The 16,783-nt window shown below is 29.6% G+C and overlaps 1 protein-coding gene across 1 annotated transcript; it reads right to left on the bottom strand.

Moving 5' to 3' along the window:
* Positions 1–517: 517 nt before the first annotated feature.
* LOC116774865 (2-aminoethanethiol dioxygenase) lies at positions 518–2,974 on the bottom strand. The gene has a single exon (XM_032667645.2). The coding sequence runs from the start codon at positions 2,945–2,947 to the stop codon at positions 2,066–2,068; it is 882 nt and encodes a 293-aa protein (XP_032523536.1). The 5' UTR covers positions 2,948–2,974; the 3' UTR covers positions 518–2,065.
* Positions 2,975–16,783: the final 13,809 nt, after the last annotated feature.

Raw genomic sequence — 16,783 nt, forward strand, 5'->3', positions numbered from 1 at the left:
TGAACATTTTAATTTTTACTCGAATCCTTAAGCCTTTTGATTATTTATGAATATCGTCGGTTAATGGAACAACATTTATTTTTTAAAATATTTTTTTCTGTCAGAATTAGGTTATTTTAATTAATATATAAACCTAAAAATATAGGTCCAATAAGACAACGCATGCTTACATTAACAGTTACGTTATACACTAATTAAAAAAAAAATATATATATATAATCTGTACTTGTAAATTACGGAAAATTTATTTTTATTAGCATTTTATTCCGTAACGCGTTTATGAATAATGTATTATTTTGTATCGGTTCATTTTATTTTTAGAAGTTAAGCTCAAAATATGTTATCATAGATAATAAGAGATAGCGCGGTCACGTTTTTAATTTATCATATTGTATTGTATTTATTATCTGGACGCGTCTGTCATGATATGAATATTGTTTATAAAATAAACATTAAATTTTTTGTTTTCAATATAACAATCTGATATGATTTAGTTATGTGAGAAATATACTAACGATTTTATTACTACGATTGATTTAGAACTTAAATTCTGTATAACTATGTTGCGTTTCGAGTCATCGGAATTGTTTAAAGTAAATTGACGCCGTTCATAATATTCAATTGTATCATCTAACAATGATATATCGGTTCGTTTTAATTAAAAACTCGTATAACATTAATGTTCTAAATACATGAAACATATTAGTTCCCTTCATTATTTTGATGTTAACATTATAAAATGTCATACAGATAACTTTGATAACTTCTGGTAACGATCTTCGTGTTGTATTAAAATGTCTGCCTTAATTGTTTGTGTTGTGAAGCACATTTGAGATGTTGTAATTATAATTATTCTAATATATTGTATTTCGTGTGCAAGTCTTGTGTTCATTTGAAGCTGTAATGTTATATATATAATAAATTTTCGAAATTTACTTTCCGTTTCATTATTGTCATATCCCTTAAATGTTATAGATAATAGATTGTTTGTGGTTAGCTCAAGAACAAATATTAGTGTCAGCACTTCAGTGGGGTCATAAAAAATATAACTTCAACAAGCCGTTCAGTTTATTAACAAAAAAAAAAAATACTTTAATACTAGATTTCAGAACAAACTTACATCTACAAAATATATCTTATATAAGGTACAAAACAAAATACTTGCATATTTTTTTTTATCTACGTATATAATGTAAAACCTTAAATGACTTAATTTTCATATTTGTAAACATCAGGTCACCGATTACATATATATAAATTTACATGAAACGTGATAAACAGAGCACCGTACATAAATTCAAAACACACGATTGTAAATATATGTATATAATTTTGAATTTTTTTTTATATCAACACCCTAATCGTAAAAAAAAAAAATTCTTTATTTAAAGATTTTGTAATTTAAATGTATATATTTACCTGTTGGAATGTAAAGCATGTGTGATGCTAACTCGTAAGCTTCTAACATTTCTAGACGAGTGATTTAGTGAATGAAGCAATGAATTTGAATATAATGGAAATACATCTACTATTTTTATTGCTTACTTTATATTTTACGTAAATCCGTGCACGATGGACCTCTTATAAGCTAATGATTTAAAAGACTATGTTGTAAATGAACATTATATATAACAGTTATTTTAATTTGAACTATTGAATAAAATTTATTAATTGTCTGTTGCCTTTTATATTAACAAGATAATCTCTGAAATCATGGACATACAAAATATATTTGTTCTCAAACATATGAAAAATTTACTTTAAACGTGCCGTTAGATTTTCAAATAGATTTATTATGTATCAAGCTTGATAAAAATACTGTAAATTATACGTATTTTTTGATAACGGTTATGATATTAATATATAAACATGAGACATGTGCAACCGATAACACTATACTAAGTGAACTATACAATTTCATTGTCGATGTTCACATTAAAGGCACAAAAGTAATTTGCACTAAGTAAGTTACAAAGAGATCACAGAGCAACCCCATTTTGGTAACTCTAAAAAATATTCTCTAACAGTGCAAAAAATAAACATGACATCAGGCATATATATATACTTATACGAGCACTGGACCCAAATACGGAGCTTGATCACAATAAAAACATTCTGGAACACTCGTTTCTTGTAATTCGACAACATTGGTGCTTATTTCATTGGCTACATAATAATATCTACACCTTCTAGGACCTACTTCCTCTATTAATGTATCGTAGGGCGGCGACAAGATATCAAAGAAAGCCGCTGGCATATTTAATGCCTCAATTTCATGATAGTTAGAAATTGTTGGAGTTAGGACACAGGTATCAGAATTTTCGTGGCATACATTATCTTGTGATATTTTAGCAAAGAACCTTCTCCGTTTATGAATACCCTGAGTTAAGCGCGCTGCTTCGTGTTTTACGCGGATGGCGAAGTCAATGGCGTTTATTGATTCTGTTACTGGATATTCAGTGAAGCTTCGTATGCGTACCGCTCCCGAAATTACTTTCAACAGCCCGTACATGTGAGGGTGATCGTGTAATGGCATCCTAAATCCAGGTTTTAGTACAAATATACTCATGTTTACTAAGCTGTTTTGAAACACTTCGATGTACGTACACGGCGCTTTATTCGGTTTTTTCCAAGTGGCTGGATCATCTAGAGTATGATCGAAGCTAAAGTTTTCAGCTTTTAATCGATCCATCATACCCTTTAATTTTCCTAAGTTGGTAGAGAGGTCCTTTTTAAATTTACCATCAAAAGTGTGCAACGCTTGCCGGTAAATTGAAATGATTGGGGGAATATTAACAACTTCCATGGTCGATCTGGCTTCATCTTTAATATCCATGTGAAATCTGCCTGCACTTGAACACAAAAAATTTCTCCTCGTTAAAAATGTAGTAATTATTCTGGACGATAACAAAGCAAAACTGTCCGGAAACGTCATTTTTATTTTCATTTACCCTGAGCCTTTCATAGTTGAATGTCATCTGTCATAGTCACATACTGCAAACAGGAATGAGCGAATGTAATTATGAATTACTGTATGGAATTGTTTACAAACTATGGGTTTTATTTTAAAAAAAGAAATATTTTTTACATTAAATAAAGAATCTAGTAGATTTTTTCTAATTGCATGAATAATTCGGCTTGCTTCGCTTAGATGTCGCTATACGCAATACGAACGTATCCTAGATTAAAATAATAGATGTCGTATTTAACATGTTCGAACAACAAGAAACAGAAATATAGCATAAAAGGAAACGTCCTGAATTATATATATATTAAAAATAAAGCAATTTTTTAAAAAAAAAACAAGAAAAATATTTGTTTTTGTAAATAAAGATAATAATATTTTTATAAATGCAAATTAAACGTTTTGCACAGAAGATGCCTTGATTGTTACAATTAATATATTTTGACTTTAAGTTACTGGTCTCGTTATCACGATAATTGTCGAATTATTTTAGTATATTTTAATTGGTACTTGTAAAAAAAAATATTAGCTGTTTGCTGAGTAACGTGAATTATTTACTTAAGGCCAACGAATTTCTTCAAGCCATAACGATCATTGAATATGTTCGTTTACCGATCATACTGAGCTACTGTTAGCTTATCGATGCATCCAAACAAAATATTACTTTTTATTCATTGTTGTTCACCCCTATTCAATTTATTGACGAGTCTCGGCAAAAGTCCTTATGAATTAATTAGTTGTAAGTCTTTACAAGTTATACTTTGCATATAAAATATTAAAAAAACATATAACAAATATAATCTGTAAATTCTAATTATAAACGTATAGTTGTTTATATAAAAATCGCCATTAAAAACATCCACGCCCACGTTAACGTATTATAAATTAACAGTTGTCATTATATACTCAATGTGAAATTCGTTACCGAATGACTGCATCGTTAAAACTAGAATAAAAACAATTGTGTCTTGAACATTGTTTAGTTTATTTCCCAATCTAACAATGAAACGACCGCGGAACGCAATAAAACATATATAAATGTGTTAAGTAGACTGTGCAGTGAAATATTTGGAGGTTGGTTTTTATGTGTGGTCTCCCGGCTGGCTCGCCGCGGAGGTTGTGTCCGACCGTTGCGGACTGTAGCACACTTAAATAAATAAGTCGCTCAAGCTAACAGTTAAATTGAATTTTATTGCGTCGCCATTAAACCGATGCACTGTTTTATTGTGAATTCATTATAAACCGCGCAGGTTCTAAACATAGATAATTTCGTCAATACTGTAGGCGCGCGTCTGAACTATTTTACATAGAAAACGATTTAAACGTTAGATCGTAACACGTAATTGTAATGTATTGCTTAATTTCGACATGTTTTTATTATTGGGGCGAGTAAATATCGTTATTTATTAGTTGGGTGATATTAATGTATCGTTAAGGCAATAGTTAGCAACTAGTTTCTATGTAGCAGCTCTAATTAGACGTCGTCAAAGCATGGAAAATATTTCAACCCGGAAAATGTATTTCGAAAGCTAGTATAAGTAATTTGTAGATAGAAATCCAATCTATGGACTATGTAAGTGTTTCTTAAAGGTACTAAAATTTATGTACCTAAGTGTTTAAGAGTATGTCTCGATGTATCCACCTGTTTCTCAGAAGGCATCAAGTGTTGAAGCCGAGGCGGTGCGAGGAGCTCCCGTGATCTGTGACTCGTCCGTTTATTTGTCAGTCTGTGTGTGGTATTCAAGGAACTGCTACTACACGTGTTGATTTCATTGTTAGGAAATATATTTTTATTGGATTACTCGAAAACGTAGAGCTCGGTTCTCAGATTGACTTACGCGGCTGCTGCGGTGTTTGTTAGAAATATTAGTACATTAAAAGCAGCTTTGTATAGTTGCAACTTGCAGTTGTTGTTCGAGAGGTGTTTTGTGCAGTCTTACTTCGTCATCGGCTGATAATATTTATTAGTTGCCATATAAAATTTATCCGAACTTGAAAGCTATGCATCAATGTAGCAAACGATCGATGACGTCATTTTTAAATTAAAAAACAATAACTTTTCTATACAAACAGGTATACACGAAATACCGTATTAAATATTTTATAGATAGAAAATCTTAAAATATTTATAAGTCCACTTGTACTGGATTTTTTAAATTATTTCCAAGTTTTATGCAATCAACAAATAAACTCGAACAACTATATTTTTTTTTAACTCTAAAACAACTCCGACATTAGCAGTTGCGTATTCAATAAGTACAAGTTATTCGTATATATAATACTTGTAATAATTACTGAACGCATTGTAAAAGTCAAGCTTCAAATGACATAACGTCAAGTTTCCGAACTGATTTCGTCACTATATATAAATATAATTTATTTCTGATTGTTTCGACATCTGCAAATGTCGAAATAGATCGAGTTACATACACGGGGACCGGTTCATACAACATGGATGGAACTATGAAATAAATATACAATTAAAAATTAATATAACTTATTTAATATTAATTTTTGTATCCAAATATTTATATATATTTTTTAATTGTTTTATGTTTTTGTTGATAATAAATTATTAAACATATTTTATTCATTTAATTAAAGTTTTTTATCTTTACCTTTTGTTTTACAATAATTCATAAAACGTATAATAAAAGATTATTTGACTATTAATTTTATTCTTAATGCTGATTATTGCATAACTCCTTTGGCTGACGTTATGGCATTCTAAATTCATTCTAAATATTTTATTATCTGTGTTTAAGATCTAAAGGAAATAAAAAAATAAATAATAAATTTAATTCTTTATTTAGAATACGTACTTTATTTTAATAAAGGCGTTAAATGTATATAATATTTTTTTTTCCTTTTATTTTTCTTGAAGTGACACTAAAATTATTATAACACCATACTGTGCTCTCAAAAACCGCGGTAATTTAATTTTTCGGTACATATCATATTGTTGTTTCAATAATCTGATTTCTTATAAAGAAATGATATTTAATATTTATTATGGAAGACATTCATTAACTGTACTTTTTTTTTTAAATTACAGTAGAAACATATTTTTTATGTTAAAGCTGGCAAGCGAGCAGACGGCTTACTTGGCGGGCTGTATGTTACCCATCTCGATCACTAAGCCAAGCTAAGTTAAACTAACTGCTCGAACTGTCATTGTTCTAATGGCGGAACTTCAACCAGAATTTCAAAAATAGAAGACCAAAAATCAGCTTTTGAGGAATGTTAATAACGTAAATGAAACTAATATTTTCGAATTACTACGCGTTATTATTATTATTTTTTAAGCTACTTACTCCCGACGATTGAATGTTCAGATCTCGTCTGCCCGTGATCACGGTTGCTGCTAAGTAAGCGAAACGTCGGGAGTAGTTATAAGATAAAATACGCGTAGTAATCCGAAAAAATATTAGTTTCATTTAAATGAATACTTGCTAAAATCTTTAACAAACATTAAGGAAAAGTTACCTTAATTATTTTACAATCACTACGTGTTGTGTTGCTTCATCTCGCTCATTATAACGCGAACGAAGTCGCGGTTTTCATCTAGTCCAGTCACGAGTACGTTATATCCTAATGGCCCAATGAAATGTACATCGCGAATGACTCGCATCAAACAAAGCAGCAGTTACAGCGACTACAAAGAGCCAACAGAAAATTGTATTTCAAAGCATTCAAATAAACAATATGAAACTGGGGAATAAAACTGTTTGTAGTTTGGGAATCACTGGACTGTTATAGCGCGGGCTTGCATATAGATCTTCCTATAGCTATACCTTGTCTGTGTTATTAATTGTATGTTACGTGTTTATTGTCTCATTATTTACATTTATTAATTAAATTAAGTATTGTATTGTGGCTATTATATTTTTTTTGTTAAAATTTAATAGGTACTTTTAATATGTAGTCTGGTTTACACTAGACTTTACCCGCGGCTTCACTCGATAATATTTGTATAGTCTGTGTAGCTACGTATGGAGTCGTTTAAAATACGTCACGAATCACGATGTTATTGCTGTAATTGGTTCCAGTACCCTTAGCCCTAGTTCGTATGGTCGCACTACTTACGAATCGTTTCTAGGTTATTATAAAGCTACGTCTACACTTTCATATGCGATGTATGAAGAAAAATACTGGAAACTCTCCGTATGTAGTGCTTGGGTGCAAACTTGTGATAGTTAGTACATTTTAATTATAATTTTTAAAAGTAATCATTTTTCTACGTTTCAGCAATATTGATACAGATTTATATAGCTCACAGACTGTCAATACATGGCCTTATTAAACAGATTTTTTTTTTAAATTCCAATGGAAATAAATAAGCAAATTTCACCTACTTAATAAGAGATTTTTTTAAACAAAATATAAGACGTCTTAACAATTTTCGTACAGTTAAGTTACTTATATATATATACATGAGTAACCGCGGAAGTTCCACCTACAATAGTGCCAACTAGGTAGCTGACAGACGGACAGTAACATTTCCGTTTCGTGTTTATACTAAACGTTTATACCGCTTGTACTAAGAACACTACATTAACACAGACACTATCACTACAGAGGCTGAACGATGAGATGTACTAAACGAACATACTAGCTGCTGACCGCGACTCCGGCCGTGTTTTGATAAAACGTATAGATTAAAAACGTTACCGCTTCCCGACGAATACATGAGAATAAGGTAACATGTTTTAGATTATAAACAAGTGTGTGTGTGTGCGTTTAAGTACACAAATAATTCAAGCAAATCGTAGACATTATTTATATTCATTACCGACAATATTATATCCATATAACAGTATATGTATGTAGTGTTTTTTATATTATTTCCCAAACAATAGCCGCGTCTACGTCGTTCTAACCTGTGTTGCTGGAATCAAAGCGTTGGCCACCATCCAAATCCCGTGAACACTAAATTTCGCTACATTAATTGTTGGCCGGTTAATCCTTTAACGATTTTTACTTTGAACATTTCATTTACACTGTAATAATGACTTAATAATCTTAAAGTAATCTGTAATAACCGCTTCCCTAACCTAACGGTGTAAGCTCTGGATTTGATACAAAGAAACATTCTCACTGAGATAGACATATCGTAAAAGATAAAGAAAGATTTCCTGAACGTAATGTTGGTTTGTTATTTACATGTTAACGTTTTACCGAAAACCGCGGACGCAATCAATAATTAAGTTAACAGCGTGTCATGTTTAAATATTTTAAGTTTTTATAACAGAAACTTCAACCCCATAGCAGACGTCCGAAAAAAAATATCTTACACATATATTTATAGGACATCACCTTCTTGGAAACAAAGTGATAATGTTGTAAACAGATAATATAACTTGTTTACATGGAGAAAAATATTAAGGAAACTGGATCTTGAGTGGCCGGAGGACTGTTAAAGAATCTTACATCTATAACTAATATGTGAATAAATTAAATAAATTTAGGTGTGACTTTATATAAAACGCAAAGATTTTCTCTACAGTTTTTGGGATAACACACTTTCATCTCGTCGCTCGAGATCACGGCTGCTGTAAACGCGTAGTATTCGAAAAACTTAGCTTCATTTAAATTTTTAATTATTATATTGTTATTTCCTTTTGACTTTTCATATGTTAAATAAGAGAAGAATAAAGACGACGCTCCAATCAGTCTTCACACAGAAGTAACTTAGTTTACCACAATAAGCATAATTGCACTGCATATTTAAAATTTCCCGTTTTCATTTACAAATCTTAACACATAGCATTAAATGGTGTCATTTAATGAGAAACGAAAAACGCTTCGTGCGTAGTATAACGATGCAAACCCGTCCTAAGCATACGGTTTACTTTTTGTAAATAATCGTGTTACAACGGGCAGATATTGTAAAATAAAAATCGAATTAAATTTTGCATATTATTAAATATGAATAGTAAACGGAATTCGTTATCTCTATGATTGTTTTGTTTCCCTCCGCACGTGCACTCGATGTCTTATTGTGGTCAGATATCGATTCTCAACGCAGCATCCAATCTTTGTCCGTGTCTTAAGATACGAGATTCCATAACATATATAATAAATTATATATAAATGATTTTTTAATTTATTATCTACCGTTGTTCTCTTTTTAATATTTTTATCGTGATGTTAAAATTACTTACTCGAAGTTTATTTTCAGTCATGACTATTTTTTATATTTGATTTCGTCTGTAATGATATTATAATGATATATAATGATATTTTATTTTGTATTAAGTCTTATTATATACTTCGTTAAGAAATACAAACATAAAAATTTCTCAGATTTCTTTTATTCATAATTATATAAAATAATTGCGATGCGCACTCATTAAAAGGTTTTGTTAAAACGCATTCGTCGTATAGAAAATATCGTCTTAACAGGAAAATTATAATTTTCATACTTATCAAACCAATGATATACGTATATAATAATTAAAACATTCAAGCTGAAAGCGGAACGGACTTCATTTTTACCGCGTCCCTAATCACGTCTCCAGACCAGAAAGCTTTGTTTACTCATCAGCTCTGCATCTGCTCTAATACAGTTTTATAGCGAACACAACCGACTAAATATACATATTAGTTTAGTACTAGATCATGTTCGTTGTAATAAAAAAAACTTAATTTGTAGAATGAATCGCGTTGAATGTTAAAAACAACTTATATTAAAAAAAAAAATTAACACATAAATTCATGACCTTGGGAGAATCACCCATTTCGATTTTTCCATTACTAGTTAAGTAATGTCACAATTATAATACTAATATGGATGACAAATCAGAACTCCAAAAATTTTGCTCCTTTTTTTGAACAAGAATTTTAAGAAGCAAACAATTAATCGTATTGTTAGTATAAAAATTTAAAAAATATTTTATTTTGATAACGTCAACATTTTCAAAACGTCTTTTTTTAAGACATATAACTACTTACGTAATGGTTCAATGAAATACAGCCAAATAAACATTAAATAAAAAAAAGTCTTAAGTCTGTAATGTGTTATTTTTTTTCTGTTGAAATAGAAACTATTTAAAACACAATTATATATTTTTTGTTTCTCAACACGTGTGTGTGTTGTTTGTTTGTTTAAGAATGTGTGCGTGTCACTAAACATTTTTATAGTTTTACGAGAACAGTAAAACGTAAGGCAGAGCTCTGTATTTATTGCTTCTGTTAGGATTTGTATATTAATATAATTTTTTGTTATTAATCTGAGTTAGGAATTTATATTTTTTATAATTTATTTAAGTACCAAATTATTCATCCCTGAAAATGTAATCATATATGAGATGTAATTTAAGACGAATTTAAATTAATCATAAAAATGAGATAATCATCAGTAACATTTTAAAAACTAAAATAAAATCATAAAATGTGATATAAAAAAAAAAATCGCCTTGTCCCTAAATATTCAGCCATTGTTAGAAGTAAATCCACGTTACAAATGCTATAGTAATAATTTCGTCCACTACGATGATGTTTTTAGATCGTTTTAAGACAGCTTTATTTTTGTTTTGCGGATAATAATTAGTAATTGCTGGTGATTAAAAACGTGCGCAATCTGCTCTGGAACTAATTTAGTGGCGGTCAGTAACTATTTAGATGTTCGTAAAGATTTAGAACAGAAAACTCACTATTATCAAATGTTACAAACATTTGCCGTAGTTAATGTCGCTAGCAAAACGTATATTAATCCTATTCGACAGATATCATGTAGTACGGACGAGTATTTAGATTGAATTTAAGTATTTTCCCTTATAATTATCTTTTGAACATCGATCTGTATGATTCTCGAGTTAATTAAACATGTATGAACATCTAACTGTTATATTTTTTTTAATTTAACTACAAAACTCCCAAACAATAAAACCACTACGTAAAAACATGTTTACACGCGCCGTGTTGAAGATGAATTATTTGTTTTTTTCTTCACAGTTCACCGCCTCCTGTTGCCACCATTATTCCTATTAAATATCATTCAACCGACACTGTATAAACTTTAAGACATTGATATGCAGATGTTTGAACAATTAAAAATATTAAATTAGCCTGCGGTATTGTTGCTGTGATTTATTGGAGCGAATCGTTTGTTTATTTGAATTTAGAATACAATGTTATTTTTGAATAAGGAACGCACGTTCCGTAAGTCTTTCTAGAATGTCCGTATGAGATAATACATTATTACAATTCACATTTGAAATGACGTGACATATTTTTTTATTTTATTTTAAAAGCAATTATTTGAAACTAAAAGTCTGATATAAATCTAAATATTACTTAATGAACCACTCTAACCAAAACATTGAATCTACATATTTCATGTAACTTATTCTCAATTCGTTCTATAATATATAAATATACATATATTAATAGTGATTACTTAACAGCTTGTGAGTGTATAATTTTCTGACGTCACCGCTCTAACTGAGAACCGACAAATAAAAAGCTGAGCCAGAAACGTTTTGTGGCGTCTCAGAACTGAGTTATATACAGGCAGTTCAACTACAAAATATAATTTCATATATATATATATATATACATATATATTATGAACGTTTGTTATCTATATCATTTATAGAGATGTAAAGAACAGTTTCTTTTATATAAAGGTTTTACTAAATCCTCATTAGTGACCGGAAATAATTACAAATATTTGCATAATTGGGTTCTATTAATTTTTTAGAAATTTTTAAGTTTTTTGACTGCACACATTAGTACGATCTAAGGAATATATAATTCTTCTTACAACTTGAAAGATATCGTTTTTTACGATAAATTAATACATTTTATAATATTGAACACTCTGTATAGAGCCCGTGTCCCCGCCAATAGCCAATAACTGGTCAGGTGAGGTTGGCGGGGGCGAAGGACAATCGCTCTCTAATGAGTCTCTAATAGTAATTATCTATCTACACTTTGTGACGATTTTTTACTTAGGGTTGTATATTGGACTTTTATCATTTATATTTTATATAAGTCCCGGGCTCTGTGTGACAGCTTGGACCCTTGAAATATATATCTAGATAAACTAATAATATTAAATTATATACTATTAAATAGTCCATGTTAATTCAAAACTAACGCCGTTTATGGCCTCCATAGTAATTATAGTTATGTTATGTTCGGTTTTGCTGCGGTATCTACAATGAATTATGGGATAAATTATAACCTATGTGCTATTTTGATTTATTTAGCATACTTTTGGAAAGTTTAATCAAAATCAGTTCAGTAATTTTTGAGTGAAAGGTTAACAAACAACTACATATAATCCACGTAAAATATCGCATTTAAAAATATAATTTAATATTAATATACATATTGTATAATAATTTTAAACAAGTATTTTTTTTATTATTATCTCAATAGGTTTACGAGTGATACTTATTTATCGATAAAAATTAAAGAATTAAATCGATATCCGATATCGCCTAACCTACAACCCTAGGGGGCAATAATAGGAAATTTGTTTTCCGGTTCGCTAGCGGGCTCCAATTACGGTATTAAGGAATTATTTCCACTTTTTTCTTCCGGTACCCTCCTCAGTAATTCCTCACAGTTTCCGCCTATTGAATATCTCTTGATTAGCCCATCTTTTTTCAACGTTATATTCTTCGCCTCGCCAATAAGATTCGCCCTTTCATCTCGATTTAACTTTCTCGTAATCACATCGATGTCTAATCGATTCCTTTTACGTGGTCGCTTTAAGTTTATCGGTTTGTCAGTTCAGATGACTTGATTAGTATTTAAAGAGGCTTTAGTATTGTCGTAGAGATGTTTTCAAAACGTAATACATGCGTATTAATTAACAACTCTATTTGAATCCAACCATCTTTATTTTATAAATAATATTCTGGTAATTGCAGATTTGTACGATCATTGATCAGTATTAGGAATTTTAATGTAATATGTATGAATCAATTTCAAAACTGTCTTTTTAAAATACATGTAGGTACATTAAAATATAAATGCTGGTAATTTTGTTCCACTGAGAATCACTCTTATAGATTTATGTATTTTTAATATCAATCGTTATGAAGTTTACCGCTTATTTAAAGTTTAGTACGCTGAAGCTGTATGTATTTATGTATGTTCAATACTGACTGACTTGTACTAAGGATACGTCTAACTCTGACGCAGTACAATCAAAGCTTAAATTTATACATAGTTCGATAATAATTAAAAAATAATATAGAAACATCGCTTAATATAGTTTTGTAGTAAATAAAATCAATTAACGATATTAGTTTAATATAATATACGTGCGTTAAGTTTATCAAAACAATGTTAGCATCGAGAGACCGTACTATTGACCCGAATGCATATAGGAGTAAAACAACACTTGAACGATCGGCCGACGTATTGCTTCTTCATAGGACGCTCGTTTGGGGAAGTGATAAAATATATTTTATATCAAAGAAAAAATATATATATATACTTTCCGTTGCTATGGAGACTGTGACGTCATCCGATATTATAACAGTAGCTGTACAATAACAACAGGCCAGTTATTCGAATGTAAGAAAAAGTTATAGGTTCGTATGTACCTGTATTAATTATTTTTAATTATCATGTATATAAAATATCTAGTGTTTATGAGGCGGACTATATGACATAAATGATATTGCTCGTGGACTATTGGTATAACGAAAATATCTCTATACGAAATTATGTTTCAAATCATTTTTAATGACGAGTTCCGTTGATTAACGAATTCTCTATATATACCTGAAAGCGTTTTCTGTCACGACGGTACATCGCTTATTCTTTTGGCAACCGAAGTGTACTCTACTTACGTTTTTCCCAACACTTATAATGTCATAATCGTAAATCATATAAAATGGACGCCAATGATTATTCTCCATTTGGAACACTCGCAATAAAATGTTATAAGATTGTATTATTTGGTTCAATGTTACAGGTCAGGCTAAGTGTCGGATATGATCGGATTGCGTCGGATACGATCTGGCTCGTAAGTATATTATCCGAATATAAACTATGTGTTCAATAGGATTTGTATGATTAAATTTAAGGTAAGTATTGTTGTAACTTGATTACAGCTCTGGGATAACAGGTTTAGGTAACTTTTAATTTGTTTAACGGGATTTTATTTTTTAAGACTGGATAAAATATAATAGGTTTTCTTACCGCAAGTTTCCATTGTGACACTACATACGGAGCGTTGATAGTTTTTCATCCATTTCCTTGGCAAGCTTAAGTTTTAACCTAGGTTGTTACATGGGACGAGGTTGTTAACTTTTGTTAAGTGTACAGTGCTCGACAATGTGAACGTTTCACGTAACCGTACACAAAGTTATAATCTATATTAAAAACCAATTGATAGTCCGAAGTTAGGACATCAATGTCTATATACGTGATATTCTTCTAAACGAAAAACGTTAGTCAATTTTCTAACAATTGATTATTATAAATGACATCTCATAAACAATCATTAGCTGCCAACCACAAGTTCCGATAGTTAAAATATACTCACAGTTTCAAGTTTTACATTACATCTCACATAATAGAATCAGCGGGTACACTCGCGGTAAAGACACATAAGTGATGACTACTAATCGTCATAAATTAAGTTAAAAACTCGTACCTTATCTCCGGTGTATTGAAACCCGTGTATCTGATGTAAACATGGTATTATCAGGAGCTGGTGTTGCGCCCTGGGCCTGTTCAGCGTCACACACTGTATAGACATAAATTACAGGTGAAGTGCTCTCCACAACAACTTACTGTATTAAGAGTTTGACAGAACTAGTGATGTTACCAGCTGATCACGTATTATAATTTTACGGTTTTTAGATTTTAATATAATTAAATAGTTGTAACATTCGATGAATGTAACCTTTATGTCATTTTTAGTAGTATTTTTATATACATTGATAAAATATTCCTATATTAGGTTAATTAAAATAGTATGTAAATCTACTACATTGATTTGAGGGTTTTTAGACAAAATGTTTGTTTTTAAAATCTATGTAGGTATTTAGGTTTTTAAACTGAAAAAGAACTACCTCAATTAGAAATGGTTTTAGAAAGGTAGGACATTTAAATTATATTTTTTGTAAGTACTAATACGTATCGATTATCAAATTCCGAACCATAACCGCGAACCGTAACCGTAATGCTTAGATCATATAATATACATGCATAACCTATATTATTCTGACGTTTATGACAAAATAAACTTTCCTAGTAAAATTTTTGTACAGAAATTAATAAAGAAAATATCAATAACAATATATATATTATTAAAATACACAACACTATAACCGTAAAGTATGACGGTTCTAAGTGGCGTGTGTAACCCATTTGTTATTATCTACTACTGTTTAAACGACTTACGTCTTAAGAGCTTCCAATACCTAGGCACTGGTTTACTCTTACAAGAGATCCTTATCTTTGCCATGTCAGAGTATCCTTTTTTTTAATGTTACAGATGATAAATAACCTCTAACATTCATACAGTATAATCTTCAAGGAGGTTATATTTTGAAAGATAAATGGTAATTTGGATTTTTCGTATTAAACAAGTGACTACCCCATAATATTAACTATCTAGGAATATAAATACGTGTATATGTATTTTTTATATATATATTATAGTCTAGATATAAAATAATTATTAATTTATGATTCTAAATTTGATTTAATCTATTAAATTTAATTTTATGTCAGTGTCGATCGATTAAAAAAAATCGATGTAATAATCGTTTAATATTATAATAATTTTTTATCTGTATAACATTATTATGGTCTGTATAGGATCGATTTAAATTCGTTACGTTGCTATTATATTTTATAGCTCTTAGCCATTTGCGTTCCGTAAGTAATGCCAAATCACACAATTGTACGGTCTGTTTGAAGTGCTTCTATTAAATGGGATCTTCAGACGGTAGCGGGAAAAGCAACGATTTCTTTTATATTATAAGTATCTATAATAATTGAAATAAATGAAAATATTGTTTAATTCGTATTGTTTAATATATATAGTGAAGATTTTATTTACATTACAATTTGTTATTAATATCATATATTATAATAAATACGCATTATTTATTTTTAGGTCATTTTATAATTTAACGTAAACGCTACGTTTGTATGTCAGTGTTGTATATTTTATAATAATTGCAAACCTATAATGCATATATAATTGTATGGACGCTCTTGTTAATGGATACAAATTACAGATAAAATAGGAAATATCACAAGTGTATGTAGATTAATTAAATATGGATACAGTATACTAGTTATAGAACGCGGTTTCGTCTACTTTGAATGTATTTATATCACAGCTAAATGTTTGATAAGTATGTATGTAAATTGCATAGTCAATAAAAATACTTTGCTATTTTTTTATTATTAGTTAGTTTTTAACCTATCTATAAACTACGATTTTAACCTCTGAGAAGTTTTGTTTATTCAGTTAAAATATTTAAAAAAAAATATATATGGAATTTTTATAACAATATCCTATATAAAAATATATATACCTAAATATAAAAAAAAATTAAAGAATAAGAAAAATAAGTATAACTTCATAAACAAAAACCTAATTCAAATCTTCAGCTGGCAGATAATTAATAATATGATAGTTACATTACGATATATTTAAATAATATAATAATACTACGTTAGTCGTGCCTACTTACAATCAAATCAAACATCGACATTATCTGAATTAAATAAAATGGCGTCCAGTTTCGCATTGCAATGTCACGATGAGCGGCCATTTTGTTCTCGACTATTTAAATGTCACATCAGATATCATATTAAATATCAATAAAT

This window comes from Danaus plexippus, chromosome 23, assembly GCF_018135715.1.
Source record: "Danaus plexippus chromosome 23, MEX_DaPlex, whole genome shotgun sequence".
In the NCBI taxonomy this organism is placed as follows: domain Eukaryota; kingdom Metazoa; phylum Arthropoda; class Insecta; order Lepidoptera; family Nymphalidae; genus Danaus; species Danaus plexippus.